A 27,767-nucleotide genomic window follows, 5' to 3' on the forward strand; every position below is an offset into this window, starting at 1 on the left:
GAGGAGGCTTGAAACGGATTTGCCTCCTGCGCTCTTTGCCCGCGCGGTTCGTACGAGCAGGTTGTCTCTGCTTGCAATTGCAACGAGCGTATTGTTTGAGAGATAATGGAACCGCTTTTGAAATACTACAAAGAACGGGTTTCTTGCGCGGCCGAAAGAGTAACGATCTATTTAATTAGACCGTCGGCCGCGCTGTCTCTATTATCTTTACGAGCGTGTATGTACGCGCTTTACACGTGTTGCGCATTGTAGCCGACCAACTACCGGTATCGAGTCGCTCGGCGAGATTTTAATTGACCGCGTATTCGAGACACGTGCGTCACGTGTATGCAGCGAAAATATGCGTACGTGCGTACGTGCACGCATGCTGATTGCTGTGAGATATCGCGACCACACCGCGCAAAGTGCGGGTAACACATGAAAAGATCAAATTTTTCTACATAGTTGTCATGCCAGAGGAGCATCATGCATGCGTCGCACACCAGTCGCAGCGATTCAACGCGGGCTCGATTCGACAATCAATGATCACTGAGAAGACGCCCGCGCAGATCGCGCGTCAATGTTTCCGTTAATTGTTCGAGATCTGATCTAAGCGGACGAATCAATTTGCCATGTGAGCAAACGCGAAATGTATCAGCTTAACGCATAGTAACTGGTCACGTGCAAACGATACCTTAATCAGACGTGCGATCCTGCGTCTTGCACGCACACACACGTACAAACGGAACTTCCTCGATAAACAATATACTCATTATCCTTGTGCCAGATCATGAGACAAGCGTGGATGGGATTATGACGCGCGCTGCCAATATTCGGATTCATCGTTAATTCAGATCTGCGTTATCTGTTCCGCGCACGCGGCCGCGCGTTGTTGCGTTTCCTATCGTCCGCTTCCGGCTTCGCGCAAACATTGCTCCCGAATCATACGTAGGATTATAATAGATTCCGTACACACCATACCGTGTCGCAATTACGCGAGCGAACGAGATATCCTGAGCTATTCGCATCACCGACATGAATTATGAACGCTGACTGATCGCGCGCAGAACTGTCGCGCTGCTTCCGGATTACCCCTGCCATCGCGCATTTCTGCTTGATCAAAGTATATCAAACTTCTGTAGTTTCCTGAAACGTGTGATTCGCTTCTCAACAACAAGAGATACATGGATCATTCATGGTGATGAATATAGAAGGGTTCGCGCGCGAAATAATCGCCGCTTATCGAAATAAAAGCTTGATGATCTCGCAATAATTGATCGGTCGAATCGGATCCTGAACGATCCTGAAGCGGACGCTAAGCTTTCGGTGATGGGCCTCCCAATTTTAATGAATCCTAGCGATAAAACAAAAAAAAAAGAAAGCGATGAAGTACTATGCGATCAATCATCATCGGAAGTTCTCTTCTCGCTTCACGACAGACGCATTCCTGGGTCCCGTGTGCGATTACGTAATTGCACCAGTGGCCAGGTATGCGGGTGTCTGGGGGATACCCGTGCTGACGGCGGGTGCACAGGCGGAGGCGTTCCGTCACAAAGGGGAGCACTATCCGACGCTGACCAGGATGATGGGCTCCCATCGTCTCGTGGGCGAGGCGATGAGACATATCCTACGGCGTTTCGGATGGAAAATCGCCGGTCTGCTGTTCCACAATCACGAGATGGCTAGCAGCAGGGGCAATTCCGAGTGCCATTTCACGCTGGGGGCTGTATACACCGCGCTGAATCAGACGCCGGTGCACAGGAGCTTCAACCAGGAATCGACCACCGCCGAGGATTATCGGAACTTGCTCACCTTTGTCTCCAAGTCCGCAAGGAGTAAGTCGCTGCTCGATTCCCTGTAGTATTGATCGCATTTGTTTTAATTAATCCATTGGTACCCTCTTTGTTGTAAGATTACTCTTCAAAGAGGAAAACATTTTATTAAATAACGGAAAATGCACGTGCATATTTTTTCTCATGAAAATTAGATTATTTATATTTGTACATATAAAGCTACGTATATATAAATATAGAATAGTAGAAAACCATATTTTGAGGAATATGGGCAACGGCCTTGTAACATATTTTTGCTCGCAAAAATGGAAATGGAACTCTTTTTATACAGGGTGAGGCACCTAAAACAGGCCACCTGAATATCTCGGCTGTTATTGGTGATAGAAAAAAATGTGTCAGACCAAACTTGCATGGTTTCGAGGGACACATAATTTGTTCTAAATAATTTTTTATTAGGTCGACGCGTAGAGGTCATATGAAGGTCAACTTCGTTTTTTAAAATGGTATGATATGTTTTTTTACGTACCATCTAGTAGAGCGTTTGAAGATGCGCACATTGATCTACGAGTCAAAATCATTCAAGATCACTGAAGGCTAAAATTTCTAAGTGCTAGAACTTTTTCATTTCTGAGTTTACGGTATTTTCAATAACAGAGAACTCTAGGCAATATAAAAAATAATGATATCATCAACTCAGAACTTCTCGGAAAAGAAAAAATTTCTAACGGCTAGAACTTTTTCATTTCTGAATTTACGGTATTTTCAATAGCAGAGAACTCTAGGCAATATAAAAAATAATGATATTATCAACTTAGAACTTCTCGGAAAAGAAAAAATTTGCGCATCTTCAAACGCTCTACTAGATGGTACGTAAAAAAACATATCATACCATTTTAAAAAACGAAGTTGACCTTCATATGACCTCTACGCGTCCACCTAATAAAAAATTATTTAGAACAAATTATGTGTCCCTCGAAACCATGCAAGTTTGGTCTGACACATTTTTTTCTATCACCAATAACAGCCGAGATATTCAGGTGGCCTGTTTTAGGTGCCTCAACCTGTATATGTAAATTATTCAAAAATATATGAAAATGACATTTTGGGAGATAATAACAGAAAATAATATCCAGAGTTATAATATACAGCAAAATTCCAAGAATCTTTCCTCTTTTCCTATTATCGTATAATTAAACAAAAAATTTGATTATTTGTTAATACCTATAATTTTTGTGATAGATACTAGTCTAAGACATTTAGAATCGTGTAATCGTGTAACGTAATTAGGTACCTCAAGTGGAGTTGCATCTTACGCTTTGTGTGGACTTTGCATAAATCAATCAGCCTTTACCGGAATTGATGAAGGGTGTCACGTGCACCGTTGAAGGACATTACGTTACGAAATTGGGCTTGATAGTAGGAACGGTGAACTTCGACATCATCATTTAATTGATACCGTTTACGGAGTTTGCTACTGCAAATGCACCCCGTGCCTTTCATCCGTTGATCGCGTTTAACACTTGGAACTTGTCAATTAAGTTCGAACCCTGCGTCATTCAAACACCGGCAAAATAAATTTCCATTATCAGCTTTATCCTGCTGAATCGCCAGAAAGTAGTTCAAGGAACGTTTGATCAGTGCCATTTCTAGATAACTCAATCATTATGTGAGCGCGCGTGTTCTCCATAATTAATTATTTTCCAATGCCACGAAAATTGGACACGTCACAAATGTGCGCACTTCCACCAAGTGGAAAGTTCTGTTCGCGCGCAATTAATTAATTTAATGTATTATACTTACTCGTGCCCGAGCGTGAGAATACCGTAATGACTGAGTTATGTCATAAATCTCAAGGTATTAATCGAACATCGTATTTCCTGCACGAACAATTCTCTCGCACAATATCGCGCAGGTGATTCCGTGCCAACGAAGCTGCATCTTGAAAATTCCTCGACGTTCGTGCCGCGTTTCCGTTCCCAAATCGTTAAATCGCGTTAGAGAGAATTTACGGTAGACTTATCTTCAATAGAAATGAAACAAGCTGCAGAGAGTATGTCTTTTCGATCCGACGCTATCTACGCGATTCCTGCGATTTTCTGCGAGATAAAGCACAAATATTTTCGACCCAATTATCGAATATCATTTTGCATTTATCGATTGCGATAAATGGAGGAAGATTATTCCTCCTTATTTTTTTTCACGACTATGATTATTCTACAAAGAACGCGTGAGTAGTAATAGCATTTGGAGAGAATTTAATTAAAATCCCCGATACGTCATCAAAAAGGATTGACATTTACTATAAAAAGTAAAACGTAATATTATTTCATAAAATATTATGAAATATATTATGATCATAAAATTATCCTGCCAAATTAAATATCAAAGGCAAAGATACAAAAGTTACATATATAATTAATGTGATTTATGTATCTTTTTCGCATGAATATTATTAATGATTAAAAAATTTGTGTTATCATTATTAACCTTCTAATGATGACTCCCGCCGCCATTTCATTACATACACACTATCACTGTCATTATTCTGGCAAATCTCATAATAGCATGCTTGATTGCGAAGCACGTACGCTTGGAGTAGCTCCTAAGGGAATTCGCGGGTGATCGGAACGCCTCGCATCGCACGATTTTCGAGAATCCGACATTAATCGGGAAACGTAGCACGCCTCGGCGTCACCAATCTAAGCTAAATTATTACGCGGATGCCAGAGATCGCCCATCGATCTGGAATTCTCGCAGTTCTGCCGTCGAAGAAAGGATGTTAGATCCTTATCGAATCAGAGTTATAAACTGCTTCGTGCGCAAGGCGCGATGAATCAACGTCAGGTTCTCACGATTACGCTAAAAATACCCGAGACAATAGGAACGCTCGCGATAACGAGATATCTGCTTTACGTGTTTAACGTCCCGCTCGAACGTTAATCTCGACGCGTTGCGCAAAGCAAGTCTACCCTCGGCATTACTAATCTGGGATTCTTCTGGTCCGGTTTTATCACGGAGTGAAAGTTAACGTTAACGTCACGTTGTTATCGATTTCATGCGCGTGACGTGTCACTTATTAAACGTCTTGTGTAAGCAGGCGCAACCAGGGTATGCAGCATTTCTCTCTGCATGCATTTCTGGATCATTTCATGCGTGCTTTGTAGAGTACAATGCAAAGCATTTTGTATCAAGTCATCTCACACTGTAATATTATTATTATTATTATCGGTTATTATGCGGACGTGAATAATGTGACATTGTCTTCCTTTTTCGTTTGTGTTTTTTGTTTCTAATATATTTAATATAATAATGAAAAATATATAAAACTCCTTTTATAGAATTTTACATTTTTGTAAGCTCGTTTAATAATTAAGTGAATTATTTATAATATCATTTTTCGTTTCTTTCTTTCTAGTCTTGCAGTGTATTGTTAGATCATTAAGTAAGTAATCCGGATTACGGAACAAAGAATCTCTGATCTGGAATGTACAAAATTTTAGATAATACCGCGTTTCAAAGTATTATGAGTTCAACTACTTCGATTCTTTTGAGGCAAATGTTGCAAGCTAGATCGTCGATGCTATCACATTATATCGTACCGGGAACGAAATTACATGACAACTTTACGTTTAACTTTATTCGAGCGAGTGTCTTAGAAACCGTGCGTCTATAAATGGAGGTGATGCTTATAAAAAAGGTAAGAAAATTCGATCTATGTGATAATGAGGCTATTCGCCGGTATACAGACGTTCCCCGTGTAACATCGATCCACTCATTTTACTCGCATCGGCATTTCATTCGAATCAGGTTCGTCCTTTCGTTTTACGCCTCGATTGCTTTTTACTGTCGTTCAGATTCTCGCTCGATGTAAGGTGTCACGCTCTCGATAACTCGGATGACCGATCGTTTATCACGCTATTTCTTTCTGCATTGTGCGTGAAACCCCCGAATCGGCTTTTACTGCAACTGACTCAGCGATTACCTCGTCTAATGCTGCCATTATCGATATCTAGGTCAATATTTGGTCCTGGACGTTCCAAAGAAAGATCAAAATGTTTCTCAAGATTTTTAAGAAGAAGTTCTCACCTTCCGTAGTTAATTTCATAAAGAAATCCTTAAACATAAAAAAATCATTCGTCCCATTGCATCATTAATGATGCATTGTTTTTCTGATTTTTATCTGATTTTAACTCGATTTTCTGGCGCATCTGCGCATTTGGCAAGGGAAAAAGAGTCTTGAACGAGGAAACGTAGCCGGGAACGCAAAAAGCACTAACGTCTTTATGTTGACACGCTTGCATAATGGGGCGAACTTTACCCCTTTGTATCGTATGACCCTTGTTAGGTATCGTCATCGGTGACGGCTACGTTAGCGTTAACTATAAGCATGATACATCCCTAATGAGAAATCGAGCGAAATCGACCTATAATAACGCAGTGATAGCGTTACTTTGCGCCTTAACACGTTCCAAATTAGGGAGTAACATGTATCCGTCCGAATTTTCTTCCAAAGATAATGTACCATCAAATTGTAACAGAATACGATATTCTGCAGCATTGATTCGACGCATGGTATGTGAATAAATAAATAGCAGTGAGCGTGCGCGCAAATTTATATTTAATGATGTCAAATTAATGGAATGCTTCATCGCATATTTCCTATCGATAAATTGAGCCGAACTGCAGGAAATACTTTGTCAGCGATATTAAAACGGAAACATCATTCACAAATTGCTCAATCGATGACTTTCGTCTTTCGCATTTGCAATCGGATTTTGAGATTACTTTAATACAGCAGTGAGTGGTATTATCCCCTTTGAAGCTCCGATATCCGTTTATTTTTCGGCTGGATTTTGTAATGTCGAGTATAAAATATGTGATGATCCAGATCAGACAATATTAATTCCGCTGTCTGGTGGAACGTTCATTGTAATATTTATAATTATTGAATTATAATAAAATTATAATAGGATCATTAAATTTTATAGAATTTCTTTATTTCTTTATCTATTCTTTATCAAAAGTAGTCTGTGCGTAACTGACGAATCGTACTCTGACGAATTCTCGGTTAGCGAGATGCATGTGAGCGTCGCATCGATTAATGACGCGCATTCGACTTGTCGTAAAAGCTGAATTACGACTATGCTTGGATAAACGTTTATATCTCGCTTGGCGTGTTGCGGTGCAATGATACGGACAGCCATGGATTGTTTTGTGAAAGCGTATTCTGCTCGTACATGTTTCTCGCGAGAATTCTCTTCCGAGATGTCTGCGGAGCGATTTCGCGTGACACACACACATTTATCGGTTCTATAATAATTCTTAACCGCTTATGCAATTCTTTCGGCATACAATAAAACTTGTAAAATTATTAAAACGAAGTTTTTTTATCACGCCTTAAAATTCTCTATTTACTTTTAATGATAACAGAAATAGAAAGAACGTAAACAATAAATTAAGTTTTAATTTGATTGAAAGCATAAGAAAAATATGCACGTTATCGTTAATTCAATACATAACTTTTCAAGCTGTAAGGCTTTTAATATAAGAATAATATGAGACATATCTTTTCATAAGTTACGAAAAAACGAGTAATAAAAACGTGGAAAATATTCTTTCGTTATTATTTCAAAAACGAAATCGTTACAATCTCGCGAATAGTGGTTTCTAAAATATTGGACACTTGTGAAGGAACCAATCCTTAAGAACATCGTAAGTAAACTGTTTCTCTCTCCGAAAAATTCAAACGGTCAATAAAACAGGACATAAACTCGAGCGCAGATTTTATTTCGATTTCCGTGAGACATAAAAATGCGCTCTAATATGACAGGACGACAAAATATCCCGATTACTTCTCTGATTTATCTATATTTTCATAACATACGTAGATTTTAAAGTAAATCTCGACAATATTTCAAAATTTTAGTTTCCGATATTTTCCAGAAACGGCAAAAAAACTCAACTGTAGGAACGAGAACGCTGCATGATTTTCCTAGCTTTAATGAACTCCGTGTATTTTTAACAAGAGATTTTTCTGCGATATTCTCGGCTTATGAAATCCTGGCGGGTTTACGGGGGTTCGCTGCCGATGTGCAGGAGGAAATAAAATGTTCGAAGAACGCCGATGGTACATGAAAGGTCTTCTGGATTGGCGCAAGATTTTTACTACCTTCTCTGCCGCCCCAGTATAAAACGATACACACAGAGAGCATTTATCTCCGCGATATCTTTAGTACGTGCGAGATTCAGTTTGACAAGAAGATACGTTTTGACAGACCCTCGTGGAAAGACGTGTATTGAACAGCGAGATAAAAATGGTTTTAAACATCACAATGGCGAACGGTATTCCAGTTTAGAGCGAACTGGCAACTAAAAATCTTTATCGTCTTTATCTGTCTACATCCCTCTAAATTCCGCTTTAAATGCGCTGAACTTATGCTGAGCAGGGATGAAGACGTCAAAGCAGAATATATGGCAACAATTATAAAGATCGATGGTAGATATTTATCATCTTTTAGTAAGTTTAAGTAGTGTGCTTCGATTCATGAAATTAAATCAGTGGGTAATTATAGTTTATAATCAGTAATAGCCGAATTATCATGTTCAATTTCCGCGATTCTGTGAAACTGTATAATTAAAGCATTTAATTGCATCTGTAAATCCTGTTTTAACTACATATTAAATAAAGAAGATTACCGGCTAAAACACAAAAAGTTTATAAGAGGATATAATTAATATATAATTTCCATTGCTTAAAATATTCTTCACAATTATGTATTTTTATAAAATAAAAGATACATATATTTATAACAAAAGTAATGTGTGAGATATTGTTCACATTTTTATTCGTAAAAGTTATATGGACACATACAACTTGCATTATATATGTGTAGTCTATGTATATGTATAGTCGATTCTGCAAGTTGAATTGAGTGTACATGGCAGAATAGTTTGAGAGCAATAATATTTATAAAAACCTTGAGATGTTTCTCGATAAGAGACCACGTTTTTTTATTTCAGTCGTGGTGATGTGCGCTAATTCAACGACCATCCGGGAAATATTGCTGGCTGCCGAGGAACTCGGGATGGTGGACTCAGGGGAATACGTGTTCTTCTCCATAGAGCTTTCCTCGAGGTGAGTGGAGTAAAGTTGCAATTCTACGACCGGCGGTAATTGCACGTGTTATTTGTTATGGCGTAAATGGCACAATGCCGCAAAAGTTCCGTGCCGAATGAAAACGAGTAATAAACACGCATACAACCATGTAAATGTTTAGTTTTATATGTCCAACTAAACGAAAGTTCGGAAACGTAAGATAAGATTGAAGCGATGATTTCGAGACAAGGAAAAGTTATTGGAAAAAATAAACTGCTTTCAAAACAAAAAAAAACATGTTAATTTAATCAGATAGCATAGTACATGCAGAATAAGACTGGCGTGCAATATTCTCTTTCTTTCTCGAGATGTTTTAATTTATGCAAGGGATATATTCCGCGTACAAATATTAAGAACTTTCGATAATATTATATATTATTTAATAATTTTATTTAATATTCTAATTACAACTTCGAGAATTTTGTGCAATATATTAAGTTATAATATATAACGCATGAATTTACAAAATTTATAAAAACATCGCATATCGCAAAAACTGTATAACTGTATAAGGTACTCGTGCAATAGCGCGTGGATGCGACACCGAAGCCATTTTATAATTAGAACGAATGTGAAGTCATGCCGTCGCTACACGGCTCAACGCTATATAAAAGGAAAATTGGCATGGAACATGTCGCGTCTGTTATAAGCATCTACGGATAGAAGTGCAGCAGAAAAGTAAGATTAAAATAAAACCCGACGATAATGAAATGACATTTTCTTGACAGACAAAAATGCTCATTCTGAAAATATAATTATCTGTATCTCAGCAAATGCAAAAGAAATATTATAAAATAATTTCTCCACAAAAATTCATATAAACATCTTTCATTCTAAATCAGTCGTAAATATAACGGTGTATCTTCATATTAGTTTGATTGTTCTTATAAATGCAATGTTAAATGTAATTATTGAATGCCTTCTGTGATAAATTTAGTATGGCACGTTCTGTGTACATGCAAACAGACAAGCTGATATTATATATACAATGTTAATACACACACGCGTGTCACGTATGCATACATCGTTAAACAACTACATTTGCCTTACTAGTTTCATGCTCGCTTGGAGCCATTCAATGGGTTACTCAATCAAATTTGGGAGCATTCGAAGTCATTAGCCTAATTTACTCCTCGTTACACGACGTCGGCGGGATTGTTCAGCCGTTTCGCGTTAGATTGCCGCAGATTAGGTGAGGCAATTTGCTCCCTTAGATAAACTGCATTTACGTACCTACCGCGCGCACAAAGAGCGGGTATTGTGCAATCGCGCTGTTTAACGAGGTCTTGAAGCGCATCGTTCCAGAAAATTGCTAATCCCGAAACGTCACGCGAGTGATTCCTCGCGATCGTAACGCACCTTACGATCGCGTTCTTGAACGTTATTTTGTTTTCCTTGACGATCTTATATTTGCGACTGGATGACGGTTGAACGCGACAGATCCGAAATTTTAACGATATCGATGATACAATTCGTGTATTATGACATCCCATTATATCTCATCGTACAGAGAGAAACGTACGTGTGTACAAGTGTCTGTCTGAAAAACTGTTACGCTCTCGATATCGCGTTACACATTTTCACGTCGCTTCTCTGTCCTCCACTCCCATTTATAAAGGATATCGCGCGATTTCAGGTCGAGTGGAATTTAATCCGACGTATCGGAAACCTCAAACCGCAACCCTTCATTTAGATTATAGTCGAGTCAGGATAGAATGATCGTTGGGCTATTATCACTTGTACAAAACTATCACCGTTGCCGGTATCAGGGAATCGATACGGTAATTTCAAAACGGCTTTTCAAAACGGAAATCCGACAAGGAAAAGGTTTCCGCTGGAATTTGTCGAAATCACGTGTCTCCTTCCTCTCCACTTTATAACTTTTCCCGAAGCGGAACTAGGAAATGTGATTTGACGATGTTCATATTCGAGCTTAAAAACAACGCGCGATGAAAAGTAGTTTAACTATATCATAATTCGAGCAGCGACTGCTACTGACTTTAACAATAATTGGAATTTTTACTCTCTGGCTTTCCGGTGGAATTAATTGAGCGGCTCTTCGATAGCAGTGAGCACGTCGCGACTGACGAATACCGCGCAAAGCACGTCTTTTAAAATCGCGTTCATTAAGTAAAGAACTTCCGTTTCCTAGCGATTCTACCTCTGACAATCGATATCCCTGTCGCAGATCAGGAAGTCGAGGTATTCGTAGGGAATTCGCTCCCGGGAACTTTTCTCTGCGACTTGAGATTACTTCCGAACTAGAGCGATTTATTCTCTTGCCTTAAATTTAAAAGGGAAAGCGTGCAAGTTGGCTGGAAATAATAAAAAAAACAACCTCGTTCCGTGCAAATGCCCACGATAATGCATTGCGATATTCCAACGATGCCACTTTATTTAATCACAGCTGTGCCGGAGTTTCGCCGCCGACCGAAACGGACGGTTTTACGTTTTCGCTCGTCCCTTGTAAATTTGAGTGTTACATGCGTTAGATACGCTACGTGTTTGTGGCTTTTATATATCCCAATTATAACGTAACGACCGGCCATCATAAAGTAGACGTTATGATCACGGGCAACGATATGAAGCCGGAAAGTTGTTCGACCACGGCATATTTTAATAACTAATATTTTACTGGAAGGTAAATCAGTTGTCTATTACGTATGAAATATCAAATAGCAAGTTTTATATCAACAATTTTAATTAACTTCCGAAGAAATAAAATATACGTAATTGAAAAAATTCAATATAACATTTTTCTCAATATGAGAAACCACCTTTGCAATCTCAGTTAGATCAAATGTAAAAAGTTTAAAGGTGGAAAAAGTTAAATTGAAAAACATTTTCAGTTCTACAACCAGAATATTAAATTGTATACATAGGTATTTCCATTTTTTTCTCATTAATATGGTTCTCTCTTTAAAATATGACATACATACTACGTATCGTTCCGATATCATAACCGACTTTTATATCGTAGAGTACTATTACATAAATTTCCAAATTTTTTCTACATTTTTACAATTTTACGTTTTACCAGATTTATTATAATCCAACGCAAACAATCTACAAAAAATAAACCGTTTTTTTTTAAAGTATTTAACATTATAAAATATCTTTATAAAATACCTTTTCGCTATATATCTTTTAATATTATTTATTGCTACATTATGGTGTTATACGTAATACATAATATGATTCCCAGAAGCTGTTTATATAAGAGCGCTCCACAAAATTGCAATATTTAAAAGAGCTCCACATCTCTCCCATACGTATAATGATATGAGTAAGCACGCTTCCAGAAATTCTTATTACACAACATTAAATCAGCGAATGTGTTCCAGCGATAACAATTCCAAGGAACCATGGAGAGTCGAGGGTGACACCGACGAGAGAAATGAGAAGGCCCGGAAGGCTTTTCAAGCCTTGCTCACAGTGACCGCGCGCACCCCCGACAACCTGGAATACCTGAATTTTTCGCGCGAAGTTAAATCTCTAGCGCAAAGCAAATATAACTTCACGTTCGGTAACAGCTCGGTCTCCACCTTCGTGACGGCGTTTTATGACGCGGTGCTACTTTACGCGCTCGCCCTTAAGGAGAGCCTGCCGACGGAGAAGTCTGGTGAGGTCAACCTAGACGGCGGTAATCTGACCCGGAGAATGTGGGGAAAGAGTTTCAAGGGTAAGCTTCGGCACTTTCCTCCGCTATCGTTGCTTACATTTCCGAAAGCTCGCGTCAGCCGTTCGAGTGGAAGCTCGACGGAAATGACGCCAAGACAGACAGAGGATCCATTACGGATTTGCTCTGTTCTGTCAAACTTTTATGCATCACGTGAGGAATCACGCACGTCGCTTAATTAGCGCGATGTTAATTATGGACAGCTAGATGTTACGATTAATGGACGGCGCGATGGAATTGATCGAGCATATATCGGAGAAGCTTGATGGCGACGATATCGATGGAATTGGTTCACCGTGCCTTCGCGTTTCATCTTTCAATTTTTGAAGTACGTCGCGTGGTTTTGCCGTTGTATTATGCTTTCTCGTCTCAATCTTTGATTTTTCCGACCGATGCGACCGACATCAATGGAACGCAAGATTGCCAGTTGGCTTTGTATTTTAATGTGTCTCGCGTTCTCGTCCCGCTATGACCTACTATGTGCGCTCCCGGCGATGCATCGGTGCATTTTTATCGGTCGTCTCGAATTGCATAGTCACCACGCGAAATAAAGCTTTTCGCGAATTGGTAATTTCGCGATTTCCTGTCGGCAGTAATCCTCGGGTTCTGGATCCGGGTTAAATTTTGAATTAAATTCTGCCAGCTAATCGCGAATGTAATGACATTTGGCTTTCAGCTAATTATGCTTAATTTCAGGGATAACCGGAGATGTGAACATCGATGAGAACGGCGACAGAATCGCGGATTACTCACTGTTGGACATGGACCCGCATACGTCGAGATTTGAGGTAAGAAAGTATTCCGAATTCTAGCTGTCTACGTTCAAGAGGATGTAACGTTATCCGACGTATCGCAATTACGGCTAAAGCAATTTCACCCGCGACACTGCACAGCGTTAACGCGTTTAATGTGTCAAGCAGAGACTGAATATGAGATCTTGCTGCAATTGTCTCTGTGCAATTGTCTTTGTCTCGCTCTAAGAGATTACACTTCCGATTGCGCTTCTCATTTCGTGTTTATGAAACAATCTCTCGCAGATCGTGGCCAATTATTACGGTGCAAATAAAACACTGGAGTACATCCCTGGAAAACAGATCCATTGGGCCGGTGGTCGCTTGGAGCCACCCCCGGATACGCCTACTTGTGGATTCGATGGCTCGTTGTGTCCCGATAATTGTGAGTGGGTAATATTTGTTTCATGCAAATTTAATTTATAATAAATTGAGCAATGCCTAATCGCGCATAGAACAATCAGAGCGACAAACAAGTATGTTACATATATCGAGGATTAAAGAGATCCCGCAATTCGCATTTTTAGCCTATTAATTGTTAATGTAATTCAAAAGCTGGTCTGATAAATTTATATAAAACATAGAAACCTTTCCTACATAATTATTTCGATAAAATTCCGCGCGGTGGTCTCTGCAATGCACAAGACCGACTGGCTTACGGAAAGTATAATATTTCCTTTCATTTAAATTATACATTAAAATGTTCGACAGCTCTTCCAGGGTACGCCATTCTCTCCATGGTATTGAGCTCCATTGTGGTCTTTCTCGTCGCCGGTTCGGTATTTATTTATCGGTAAGTGAAGTCCGCTTTCGAGCTGCAGCTCTATTTTCTTCTTGCACGCGTGCTCATCGGTGTTAATGGAGACATAAATGCTATTGATTGTCGCGAAATGAGGTTTGCATATCAAGAAACCATATTCAAATCGGACAAATGTACTTCGAGCGAAGAGAGAAAGGACGTCCGCGTACTTCCATAAAGACCGACAAGAAAGGATAATTTTTACTTCAATCATCATTGATCGCGTTCTTTGTTAATCTCCTTTTCTCTCCTTCCTTCTCTTTCTTTCCTTTTCTTGCTTCTTGATTAACAAAAACTAGAAAAGTTATTTTTCACAAATTTTCGTGTTTTCTATTATTCAGCATAAACTTGACATATTAATCCATCAAGACGCTTCAGATAAATGAATAAAAAACGTAATTACAGATACAGATTAAATTAACAGCCTGTTTTAATTGTTTTAAATGAGTCTGTTTTAAAATCGATACTACCAGCAACACGAACCGCTACAAATAATTCTGCTTTTGAAACGCATACATTGAATCCCCATCGAAATAATCGTGCATCAATCATCAGCATTTACGTCGTTTAACGCTCGCGAATAGTCGCGCGTTAATTAGCGCAGACTGACGACTGCAAATTTAAAATGTGTCATTTCCTCTCTCGCTCCCTCGCGACAAAGTGATCTCGATAATCACCCAGTAGCATGGCTGAGTGCATCTTGTACGTATCGAGGACGTGTAGCAGCTGGAGCTCCTTGGGTTCCTCGAGGACGTACGATTAAAAGAGAACAGGACAAGGAGAAGCTGAGGAAAGAGAAGCTAGCGAGACGAGTTAAGAAGGCTGAGAAAAGAGATGCGCGCGATGGGCGAAGCGCAGACACTTATCTGCGGTGGTGAAATTTCCCAGGATGCTCCAGGTTAATCGATTTATACCGTCTGTCGTCGGTGTGTTACGCGATCCCTTCAAGTGTCTTCGTTTCCTCGACCAGTTGGCAACTAAAGCGGCCCACTTAAGCCGATTGCTTTCTTTGTATCGAGCAATTTGATGCAACTCGATCAGATGCAATTCTTATGTCGCGATTCTCAATACTTCTTGATAAGAGTGATGACGTTCGGGTAAATTGCAGTAGCAGACCTTAGCCTGATACATTTATTTCTCGATTATCTTTACTTTTAATTTTAATTATTATTGGTGTCCTTGAACTCTGTTGGAATCCTCGTCCGCGTTCATCTCATTCAGCCCATTTCGTTACGACCTGACTTTACGCGCGTCGTATTTTTCCGCGCGATCTTGATCAGAGCTGCGACAGTACGAGCAGTTGGACTTTTACAACTTGCTGGAAGACACATTAAAATCCACCCGATGGTTCGATGGAGCGAACCATTCGCGGACAGCACGTCGATCGCGCCAATTTGACGAGCATATCGAGCTTCCCGATGTCTTCGGATAGTTTTATCCAGGGTTTTATCGGAGTCTCTCTCTGAAAGACCGAAGGTAATTCCAAAGGTAATTCCGAAGGTTAATTTACGAAGCTAATCGTAACACGGGATAAAGTTATTTGCGTTGTCTATTCGGGTCAATCGAATTTACGCGACGTTGCTGCGAGAGCTGTAGAGAGGATGCGCGATGAATTAATTCTGTTCCCCTCACACACAATTCTCGAGTGCACTCTTTCTGTCCGGCAATGCTCGTTAATACAAGCGAGCTGCAGAAAGCGGTCACCTGCATCGCGCACCCTGCACTCGTCTATTATTATTGCACGTAGAAAATGCATTTGCGAAGCGCGTCACACGCGAAGAGCGTGCTTTTCGCTCTTCGACTCTTTATGCGTTAGTTACGCGTGTTCATTATAAAGGAAATTATACGTTATACAGGGAAACTGCGCCACTTTTGAAAGTCAAACACCGCATCTTCAGGGCGACATGCACGTGGAACGCGCGTTCGGATGAAATTAGTTTGCGCAGAGACAATACGCCCGTTACGCCCAAACGGAGAGAGCACAGCTTCTCCTGATAATTTCCCAAATTCAGGGGTAAATATTTGAGAGTCTCATCGGGTGCGCGGAAACCCGCAGGAAGCGGCCGCCAGCTTTTTTCAGTGGACTATCGTGCATTATTAAATAACTGTCGGGGATTCGATCATCGGACATCGGCGAGCGCCGGTTTCACGGTTGTCGAATATGCACGTACGCAGAAACCGATCCGTGTATTTACTCGCGAAAATTTGCGCGGGACGACTACCTACTTTCTTCTGGACGCGATTGAACTGAAACGGAAACTGCATTCAGTATGCCGGCGTTTGAACAGACACGAGGAACGTGATTGAGCTTTCGTCGTTCGCGATTCGGACCGCGGATACATCTGCGGTTATCGATAACCGTCGTCATCGGCACGTCATCGGGAGTGATTTCGCATTCGACGAGGAATTCCCGGATATGCCTCTACAAATAGGCGCTTGGGGTTGCGCGAGATACGTCGAGGCGTAATTACCCCCTGCGCCCTTTGCCGCGCACGCACGCACATCGACGACAGGTTGCGAACTCTCAGGTTGTACGAACGTTCGCATACATCCTCGTAGATATCGACGGGGTGCGAGGGAGGAGTAAATGCACGCGTACAAATGCGGCGTGCGGACACGCTGAGCTGATTGATCGCGCCTTTGTTAGCGGCTGGAAACGTCGCGGAGGCGTTTTCGCCACGTAGCAGGCGTGATAATTGCCACTGATAAAAAGATTCCGTTAATCAGTGAGACGAGAGGAGCGCATTCTTCGTCGGGGCGGAAAGATACCGCAACTCGGAATTAATTCACGGCACGTACGGCTTTAAGCACGCGGTTTATCACGTGCCCGTAAAATATTGCGTGAATGTTTTTTAAATGCGCCTCCACTCCTCTGACCTCCCCTGCGAAGGAATCCGCCATTATAATGCTGTCGTTTGCTTTTCAGGCGCTTCAAGCTAGAAGCGGAAATTGCCTCTATGATATGGAAGGTGCACTGGGACGACGTAATACTAATAAAGCCGAATTCGAAGACACGGGGCTCCATGTATTCGCTGACCGCGAATAAATTTCGCGGCAGCCAATTGGTAAATAAAATGAAACAAGATTATTGCACAATTCCTGATAAGAGTTTTGATAAGATTCCTTGGTACTGCTGCTTCATCCTGCTGCTTTCATGTTCCGCGCGTAGGAGATCGATCAGCTTCGCGGAAAGAAAGAGTGCATATATTATTTTAATTGTAACTTAAAGTAAGTTTCGATAATAAAAATATTTTTATCATAATTTTAACATTATAACTGATCTTACGCTATGGTCGTTGTAAAATCATAATTAAGTTTATCGTTATTATGACTGTACTAATTATAAAAAGTGGTCAATTTATTCATCAACCTCGAGTTTTACTATATGAATATTGACAATTCTCATAATTTGTAATATAAAATTTAGTATAATCGACAGCGCTATATGAGTACAGGACTATTCTTATAAATATTATAGTAAAATGAGTAAACAGCTGTATCAGCAATGATCGAATTTTCGGTACGCGAACTTATTTCAGTAGCGTTATATAGATTTCTACCGCAAGTGCACGCATTTTCGAAAGAATGGTGTTCGTATCTCAGATAGCTAAAAGAAGAGAACAATAGTGGAAAGCACCGTCTTGCAAGTAACGCTTACCCACTTCCGCATACAGCACTCTGAAGCAGCTACCATAAAGAAGACTTTATTTCATTGTGCGTTATCCTGTTGACGCGTTTCTTATCATTCCTTTGCGTAGCGTTACGATGCAGAAACGAAGGAAAAGGCATCCGTTACGAGTTGAATTCTTTTTTAAGGCGAATAAATAACGAAAGAGAAAACACTCATTTCTACTCTCATATTTATTCATATGATCATCCAGAGTGTTCTGCTTTTTTTATCTTACGTGCAATGGCAGATATTTTTGCAACTTGCAGTTTATACAATTGATAGATCGAGATATTAATAATAAATTTTTAATAACTGCAACTATAAAGAGCTCTTTGCAACGTGTATTCCACGACGACAGTCTATTTTTACTTAAACTCGAGAATGCTTTTAGCTAGAAGTTTTATGACAAAGCCGTAACCATTCGATTTCAAAAATTCTCCTCTTGAAAGAGAAGTCAATCTCGAATGTGTAAAAGAATTCGTTTCTAAAATATTTTATAAATTTAGGATTTACAAAATGCTACATATTATATAAAGTTTTTGTGACTTGTATGCACTATGCAGATTATTGAACATTTCTGTTTCAGACGATATATTCCGACGATAATGTAAGTTTACCGGGGAACGGCGTTGATAGAAACATTGATAAAATCCCTACAGCAATTTATAAGGTGAGATTATATTTTGTTTTATATCACGTACGTATATACATATGTTACACAAGTTAAATCTCAATACGTACATGACGTATAATCGATTTTTCTGCCGGGATGTAACTTTAAAGGCCCATTAAAGAACCACTGGACAAGCAGATTGTATCTGTCACGAGCAAAAAAATGTATTACTTTTTCTGTACTTTTATCATTCGAAGCGTGTTTCAATGCTGCTGGCTTAAATAAATATTGATGTGCATTATCTACGAACATAAATAGTATTACAAACTGCAAGCTTGGAATACGTGAGCGGCTTGTACGTGTCGATTAATCATTTATTCTAATTTCATTTAAAAATAGGAATTTATATCGAGAATAATTGTTTAATAGAATGTTATGTGTTTCGCGATAAGCGCAAAATGAATAAATAATAAAAAAACTTAAACTAATTTAACATAATTTCATTACGGAGGCAGTAGTTCTAAGGAAAGCTTTTTTATAAGATTTTTCCATTGCATCGTTACGATCGACTTTTATGTTTTAACAGTTTGAACGATTTCCCCTAAAACTAATTTTATTGTTCAGCAGCGAAAAATATCGAAATTTTCCAATGTTCAATGCCAATATAATTTGTATCTCTGCGCGGCTTTGCGAGATAGAACGATGTTTTTTATAAATGAACTTTTCACGCCAATTTTAAAGTATAGTCAGTTAATACCTAACTTCTATCGATCGAAATCACAATTGGTTTCAGAACTCGAAAGTCGCTATAAAAGTCATACCGAACAAAGTGGAGATCTCAAGGCCTTTATTGCTGGAACTAAAGCGAGTGAGTAGCTGAGTTGGCGAACAACGTAATTTCTGCGATACAATTACAGATCTTACAGAGTATTCCCCGTGATTTTTTCGCAATAAGTTTTCGTTCTCGACCACTCATTTCTTCTCGAGTAACTATCGTTTCTGTACTGCCGGTATTGCATGTAACACGATGTAATTCATATGAGCGGTGATGTTGGTGACTTTCACAGATGAAGGATCTTCAACACGATCATCTCGTACGATTTTATGGTGCCTGTCTCGACCCGCCGCACTGTTGCCTCCTAATCGAATACTGCCCCAAAGGATCTCTCCAGGTGAATTGCATCCTACATCACGATTTAAAGTTTTAATAGGCAACCGAGATATATAATTGAGTTTCCTGCTGCATGTTATTAAGTTCATACGAAATAGATGCATCTGCGTGCACACAGGATATTCTGCAATTCGCTCGCATTTAATGACGGTCTGAAATGTGACGAATATAGACTTGACTTTTCCTTAGCAACGAATCAATAATTTGAGGAATATCTTCCCAAAAAATTCTATAACAAGAAAATTATTTTTACAGACTAAGCCTTCCAACAAGTAACAATATTTTCAATAGTAATAATTCTTCGTAATAATAGTAATAATAGTAACAATAGTAACAATTCTTCGGTATTTCGTTTGGCTAAACAAAAAAAGATTTTACGTAGAACAGAGAATTTGCTATTAACATAATTGTGGGACACTCTGTCCGAATAGTCTATACTATCATGTATTAGCTATATATGATATTGGAAACGATCTGACACATACGTATTGACAAGTGCACTAATACTCAAGAGGGAATGTATATGCGCTGATAAGCAAGTGCGCGAATTAATGCACTCGTCTGTACATTGTGGTGTCCTATATAAACAAGAGGTGCTCCATTTTATTGGATGTCTTGTCTTATGATGCAATGTTAAGTTGAGTACTTGATCGGGTCATTAGGTCGCTTCACTCAAGTTGCAATTTTAGATAACCAGAATAAAAGTAGGCTTAATTTAATAGCACGAACCTATTTTCCAAAGTCATAAAAGAATTGCCGCGAGACGTTCGCAAATACGTATACTTATTGCTATAACGGTTTATCGTTTTACGTAATTTATTACGGTCCTTTACGTATGCATTACGTAATTGCGAAGTCACTTTTCATGATTATTTTGTTATTACATAAATGCGGCAAGAGAGCTTGCCAGATATCCTCTGGAAAAACCTTAAAAATTTGCACTTCAACGTAGAGAAGAATGTAAATACGAAAGTTCTTTAGGTATTGCAATTTCTGCCATACTTGAAACGGGAATGACAAATTGTACAAGTTAAAACTCAGCTAAACTTTACAATAGAAAAAATTGCACATTCAGTACTACTTTACTATTTTACTCAGAACTGCTACAAGAACGAAATTCAATTGAGTTTCACAGATCCCGCCATATGTTACGGATTAATTTTAAAGGCAAATTCTTTGAACAATGGAGTTGATTTTTCTGAAGAAAAATTTCGCAGTAGGTCATCCTTGTTCGAGAACTTTTTGTGTTTGCTTTTATATCAAACATCTTAATAATTAAACATTAAATTATTCAAATTCTGTATGTATATATATATATATATAGAATTTGAATAATATGTATATATACATATATCAAATAAATATATGTGCAATCAAAATTCTACTATTATAAATAATGTATTACTGTCATTTTTAGTAGATTTGTATTTACTATCTTTTACTACAGGGTGAGGCACCTAAAACAGGACACCTGAATATTTCGGCTATTATTGGTGATAGAAAAAAAATGTGTCAGACCAAACTTGCATGGTTTCGAGGGACACATAATTTGTTCTAAATAGTTTTTTATTAGGTGGACGCGTAGAGGTCATATGAAGGTCAACTTCATTTTTTTAAATGGTATGATATGTTTTTTTACGTACCATCTAGTAGAGCGTTTGAAGATGCGCACATTGATCTACGGGTCAAAATCATTCAAGGTCACTGAAGGCCAACTGCAAGGGAAAATAATTTACTTTATATTGCCTAGAGTTTTCTGCTATTAAAAATACTGTAAATTTAGAAATGAAAAAGTTCTAGCCGTTAGAAATTTTTTCTTTTCCGAGAAGTTCTGAGTTGATGATATCATTATTTTTTATATTGCCTAGAGTTCTCTGCTATTGAAAATACCGTAAACTCAGAAATGAAAAAGTTCTAGCACTTAGAAATTTTAGCCTTCAGTGACCTTGAATGATTTTGACCCGTAGATCAATGTGCGCATCTTCAAACGCTCTACTAGATGGTACGTAAAAAAACATATCATACCATTTAAAAAAACGAAGTTGACCTTCATATGACCTCTACGCGTCCACCTAATAAAAAATTATTTAGAACAAATTATGTGTCTCTCGAAACCATGCAAGTTTGGTCTGACACATTTTTTTCTATCACCAATAACAGCCGAGATATTTAGGTGGCCTGTTTTAGGTGTCTCACCCTGTATATTTACCATCTTTTCAGTATTTACGATGTCAGTTCCGTAACTTGATACTTTCTTGTAGCTCCAAGATTTCTAATAAGAAAAGAACTCGACTCTTATCTAGTCAAAGAAACCACATATAAAAGAAGTTGGAACGTGTATTATCCTACATTGCGCATTCATATGCATGAATAATAATCAAATATGAAATCAATGTATTTATGCCAAGTAGATCCTATACTTCTACCTTCTAACATCGAGACATAGTACAGTCGCGTAAGAATCGATCCCACGTGCTATGTCGCATCTTAATTTTTTGCTGTTTTGGACAGGATATACTGGAGAACGGGCAGATAAATCTGGACCGCGTGTTCAAAGTGTCCCTGATACACGATATCGTTCGGGGCATGGCGTATCTTCATGCATCGGAAGTGAAGAGCCACGGTAATCTCAAGTCCTCGAACTGCGTCGTCGATTCGCGATTCGTCCTGAAAATCACCGATTTCGGCTTGCACGAGCTCAGAAGAACAAACGGCATGGACACGGATGTCGACAGGAACAGTTACGCTTATTGGAGGAGTACGTGTCTACAAGACGACTGCATAGTCATATAAATGCGAGCGCGAAGACGAATATTTTCCTCGTGATCGTGGATATCCCGCAGCGTCAAATATTTTCCAAACATTTTCGCGCGAACGGTGATCGAGATGATATTTCAAGCAAACGCACGAAACTCCTGCGGTGTAACTAGAACCAGTTCGAACAGTTATTTTCCCGCGCTTGTAGACACTCATCAATAATGCTGCGCACACTGTGAGAAAATATTTGTTTAGGCAATGGTTTACACGACTCTAGAATTTTGAACGTGAAAAATAACCCTCCTTTTTTACCTGACGCGTCTATTTGCGGTCAAATATTTGTAATCTATATATCTATAATTGCTAGACGGAACGGTGCAGCGCACCGCGGTGGGAAATAAAAAAAGTAGAAAAGGAAGGAAAGAAAGGGGAAAGGGGATGAAATTAAACCGTTCGTTTGATTACTCCAATTTTTTAAAACAGAAAATTGGCTGCTTGCAGATCAGCTGTGGACAGCTCCGGAGTTGCTGAGGATGGAGAGGCGATCGCCCGAGGGCACTCAGAAAGGCGACGTATACAGCTTCGCTATAATCGTTCACGAGATCGTGATGCGCCAAGGGCCGTTCTACTTGGGACAAAATAACGATCTTCCTCCAAAAGGTGAGTCCTTAACGTGCCAGATAATCGCAAGCACGTGCAACTATCCGTTCAAAGCGACGACAAAGTATCTGGCCTCGCGCGCTGATCCTGCCGATACCTTAACGCATAACTTGCAGTTGCAATTGCCTTGACTGGCAGGAGGATAAACTTGCACGCGCGCGTTACGTGTGCCCGCGTTATTATTACAATATTATCTGGAAGATCATGCGATAACAGACACCGAAACTAATATAACTTTGCGCGCGAATCTTCGGTAGATGCTTCGACAGATACGAGAAGTCTCGATTGTAGATATGGAAAACACGTATTGGTATTAAAGATTGAATTCGTCCGAATAATGCCGCGATCTGGATCTCGATTCTGATCTTAATGTGATTATGATCAAGTTTGGAAAAAAGTGAGACGTCATGTTCTCTATTCATATAAGATAATAAACCAAAAAATAAAGTGATAATGTAGGAGGCCTATGGCAAGCTTGATGCATTTCATCGTGTTCCTGGATGATGATAGATTAGATGACGAACGAGGAAGAAGTATTTCATCTAGAGATAATTATTTCATTACTCTTTTGTTTTTCGTTATTTGCGAGAACGCGAGCAATTATTTTTCTGAGCGCTTCCAATTTAGCTCAGCCTTGGTTCAGGCTCGGTCACCCTTTATTTTAAAGGGTGACCGACGTTAAAACTTTAATCCCGTGTGCGATATAACTACGTTCATTCCGCCGTGTATAATATCGGCTCTTTGTAGCCTCGCTTGCCAAGCCAGTGCATGATCTAGAATATAAGCACGAACCAGCCATCACGTGAGGTGACTCGCGATGGCTCACATTTTAGGATTTGATTCAGGTAATCTATAGGTTCTAATAAAGAGCGACGTGATCCCGGTTTGTGTACATGTATTATATTAAGGCGCCCGCAGAAATTGCATGAGTCCCTTGATGAACATGTAAGAGCGTTGCATATATTGCAAGTCTGTTTTAATTATTTTTGTAACTATATAATATCGAAGAGATGTTTTAATCAGATACAAATAATTCTTTCAAAAGTTTTCAAATAAAAACTGATTGTTGTTTTTTATACAATTTAGGTCAATTATAATGTTTTAATATAATATGACATGATTTAAAGCGATGCGAGAGCGACTTAAAACTGTGCGACTCTAAAGCGTGAGCAGTTATATCTTTTTCTACTATCACAATCAATGTTTTGAATGAGCTTATTGTCTCTTGATAAGTAAAGCTTCGCTGAGATTTATATCAACTGTCGAGTTGATATAAATCTCAAGTTGATGTCGCTGCTTTTTCCAAGTAACATCCTTGGTCCTGAGCTTGCAAACATCACTGAAAGTGCAGAGTGTGTTACCAACAGCCGTAACAGTCGTACACTAAAAATATAAAACAACGTATTACTTTAATTACAGACAAATGTCAATGTTTGCTCCCGTATTAAATTAACCGATGTTATTATAAAATTTTTAATTATAAAAGAGAGACTAAAAATTATGATCTAATACTATTATATTATGATCTAAAGTGAGCAGTTAACAAGTATTTGTTGTCTATATGTTATTGCATGAAAGTAACAAATCTGTTTTCCTTTTCGCAAAAGTTTCGGATAAAGTTTTGCATTCAAATGAAGAAAGAATAATAAATAACTCTCTTTTTTTAAGTCAAATAATTCATACAACATGTGCAATTAAAACGTGCCCTACTACTTCCACGGATGCAAACATCCTTCGCAAAATTCGAGGTCCGGAAAGCAGAGCTCGGTAATGCAGCTTGCAAGCACACCTTGGTCGATCAACGTGCACCTTCCGAGAGAAAGAGAGAGAGCAGAAAGCGCCAGCAACATCTCTATCGATATCTTCTCGGTGGATGTCGAGTACCTGCTAGCAACGCCTGTCGGACACGAGCTTTATCCTCAGAGCATTATCCTTAAAGCTCATCCTCGCGCTTTGGAGTTTCGGAAAGATCGATGTGCGAGCGCTCTTGGTAATCGGTTTCCCGCAAGCTCATGTAAGCTCTCGGTCGGTCGGGCAGCGAGGATCGATCGCAGGATGAAATGTGCCGCGGTAACTTCCGTAGGAGCGAGAGCCGAAAGCTCAGTCGAGGCTCTCACGCATCCTAGACCGCACACGGCTGTCGCGCGCGCTCCGCCGAGATCCTTCTCGGTCTCGCTCTTCGTCTCCTTTCTCTCCTTCCTCGGAAAGACGGAAACACGCGTTCTACGGCGGCGACAGGTGAAATCAGCTCGTCACTTATGTCTGCAGTTTAATAACGGAGTCGTAGGTGTTGTTTGAAGAGAGATCCGTCAGCGAGCGGCATACCCGACGGCAACGTGCGCGCACACCGCGTTGTGTCTGCAGTATTCGCATTTCATTTTCCCTTTCTTTTCTTTTCTCTTCTTCCTTGCCATGAATTATGTGTGATGCAAACGCGACATCCATTTGTCCGGAGATTGATCTCGATTCGAAGATCGATCTCGCGCACGCGATTTGCCAGTATTTATCGTCGGATCATCTTCGTCGTCTCGACGCGTTATCGATTCCAAGTGCGAAAACACAGTTCGCAGGGTCGACGCACCGACTCCGCATAATATCCGCGTTACTGCCGCGCGAGAGCAATTACCGCTGCATCGTCGCGGTAACGTCGAGAAAAACGTGCACGGAAATAAATCCCGGTGACCGTGTTAGAGGAAAGAGGCCGCCGACCGTGTTAGAGATCCTACAGTGGTGGAAGTAGGGCTCTCCGGCTGTGTTCAAGTCTTCCCTCCCTCTCCCTTTCCACCCTCCGTTGAAAATTCCTGAAAGGGTTTGAGCAACTCGTCACTGAGAAAAATGCATCGCTGGTCTCCTCCTCTTAAAGAAACAGAGCTTCCGGGAGGCAGTCGTTCTTCCCGAGCGAGCGTGCGCCTCCCTTTCACCCTTCTCACCCCCTCGGCCGACGATGTCGCGAGTAAATCTCTGATAATGTCAGGAAAGAGTAACTCGGTCTCTCGACCGAGTAAACCGCTAATCGCGTTAACTTGCTGGGACTGAAGCTTCATTTCCGGCTACAGCGTTTCCGATGGCAGTTCGTTACGAGCGTCGGACGATCGCAGCCGCACCGTTCGTTTACGTGGACCACTGGCAGCTTTAACTTCTCGCTTACACGCTCGATGCAATTACACGCGATGCGGTTTGATCTATCAGCCGAGCACGATACACGAACCGATAACGAAGTGTTTCAAGAGGAGAGAGAGAGAGAGAAGAAATCCAGAGGATGATGACACGCGCTGTGACCCGACAAGTGATACATCGCGTGGCTGGTCAGACGTTGCTGTCTGCACATCCTGCGCGAGTTCATCGGCCGTTCGCTGCAAGCACGCGATCCGTAACTCGGGCATCTTATTTCCGCTTCTGCTTCCGGCCACCCCGCGAGTCACCTTTTGCTCACTGCATCGCTGTATCGAACGTCGCCTCAGCGCGATAGAAATATTCCGTTTGTCTATTCTTCCGGCTAACACGCTCTTCATGTTTGCGGCATTGGTGCGAAATTGCAACGTGCTCTGTCGTCTTCTTTGTTTTCTCCTTGTCCTTCCTTATTGTTAGCTCCGAAGTTCTTTTTGCAATTCGTGTTCACGCACACACGAGCGTGTTGGAGAATATGTAGCTCAGAGAATTTCCCTGAGGAGAATGTGATCTTCCTGCTTAAAGAAGAAAATTAATTTTTTACAGTTTAAACTCGGAAATATAGGTGATTTTCTTTCTCTCTCTCGCTTTCTCTCACTTGGACGACTTTCAGAAAACGTACATCAATCGTGCACTCTCGTTCGGTTTATACGCGAAGGATTTTTTTCATGAAAAGGATTCGTAAAATGTAACGATGGTTATAGTATCTAATAACGACATTTATTTTAATGAGCTTCGAAATATTGCACTTTTCCCGCGGCACAATATCTCGCTGGCTTATTATTCCGGCTTTTATTTTCTGCGAAAATAACGATAAAAAGCGTTCGCGCTAATGTACCCGGCGGTGGCGAAATTGGGGTTACGAGCTCGCAGCTCGCGGTCATTAATTCCGTGGAGCATTTTCGGCAAGTAACTGACGTGAAGGGAACAATCTCCTCTTCAAAACGGTTTGTAATCTAGCGATCGCAGAAAATGCAACGGCATGCCCCTGTATGGAAGATAAACCTGACATATGCAGTAGGGCAAAGTTCAGAGAGGTCATCGTGTGGGGTGAAGGCGAACACTTGGGGTAGACCGGGCCGGGACGACGGATGACGCGAACGCGAGGGTTCTCAAATACGACAAAATTGTGTTAAAGAGGGAAAGCGACAAAGAGAAAGAGCACAGGCCAACTTACTGAAAGATTTTATCAAAAGTAACGATCGAATTGCCTGACCGTGACTTCCCAAATAGTTTCTCGCTGTTACGCGCGACGGTGAGAGTTATTTGCTCATTCGGCGCTTCTATAAGGAGGTTTGTTACTTCTCAAGTTTGCTCGCTGTTAACTCTGGAAATGCGCTCGTTCTTGCTGACTTTTGGTTATCTTTCGCTCTTATACTTGACTGAGCTCGTGCTTCCGTAACGGAGAAAAGATTCTATACTTCTCCAGTTTCTCGAAATAATTTAGGGCGGAGAATAATCAATTACACAGATGCCGCAATTAATTTTAACAACCGCGATTGCGTTTGTGGAAGTGGGTACTCCGTAAAAT

General features: G+C 40.1%; 1 protein-coding gene across 1 annotated transcript in view; it reads left to right on the forward strand.

Annotated features, from left to right (window-relative positions):
* LOC105281023 (atrial natriuretic peptide receptor 1) overlaps positions 1 to 27,767 on the forward strand; it is an 83,048-nt gene that overhangs the window by 25,012 nt on the left and 30,269 nt on the right. Inside the window, exons 3-14 of the mRNA XM_026969491.1 lie at positions 1,419 to 1,814; positions 8,793 to 8,907; positions 12,273 to 12,610; positions 13,304 to 13,395; positions 13,645 to 13,783; positions 14,110 to 14,191; positions 17,124 to 17,262; positions 18,454 to 18,537; positions 19,274 to 19,348; positions 19,548 to 19,652; positions 22,163 to 22,409; positions 22,910 to 23,068. Of these exons, the coding sequence (XP_026825292.1) occupies positions 1,419 to 1,814; positions 8,793 to 8,907; positions 12,273 to 12,610; positions 13,304 to 13,395; positions 13,645 to 13,783; positions 14,110 to 14,191; positions 17,124 to 17,262; positions 18,454 to 18,537; positions 19,274 to 19,348; positions 19,548 to 19,652; positions 22,163 to 22,409; positions 22,910 to 23,068 (1,971 nt within the window). The remainder of the gene's footprint in view (positions 1 to 1,418; positions 1,815 to 8,792; positions 8,908 to 12,272; positions 12,611 to 13,303; positions 13,396 to 13,644; positions 13,784 to 14,109; positions 14,192 to 17,123; positions 17,263 to 18,453; positions 18,538 to 19,273; positions 19,349 to 19,547; positions 19,653 to 22,162; positions 22,410 to 22,909; positions 23,069 to 27,767) is intronic.

This window comes from Ooceraea biroi, chromosome 5 (assembly GCF_003672135.1).
Source record: "Ooceraea biroi isolate clonal line C1 chromosome 5, Obir_v5.4, whole genome shotgun sequence".
Classification (NCBI taxonomy): domain Eukaryota; kingdom Metazoa; phylum Arthropoda; class Insecta; order Hymenoptera; family Formicidae; genus Ooceraea; species Ooceraea biroi.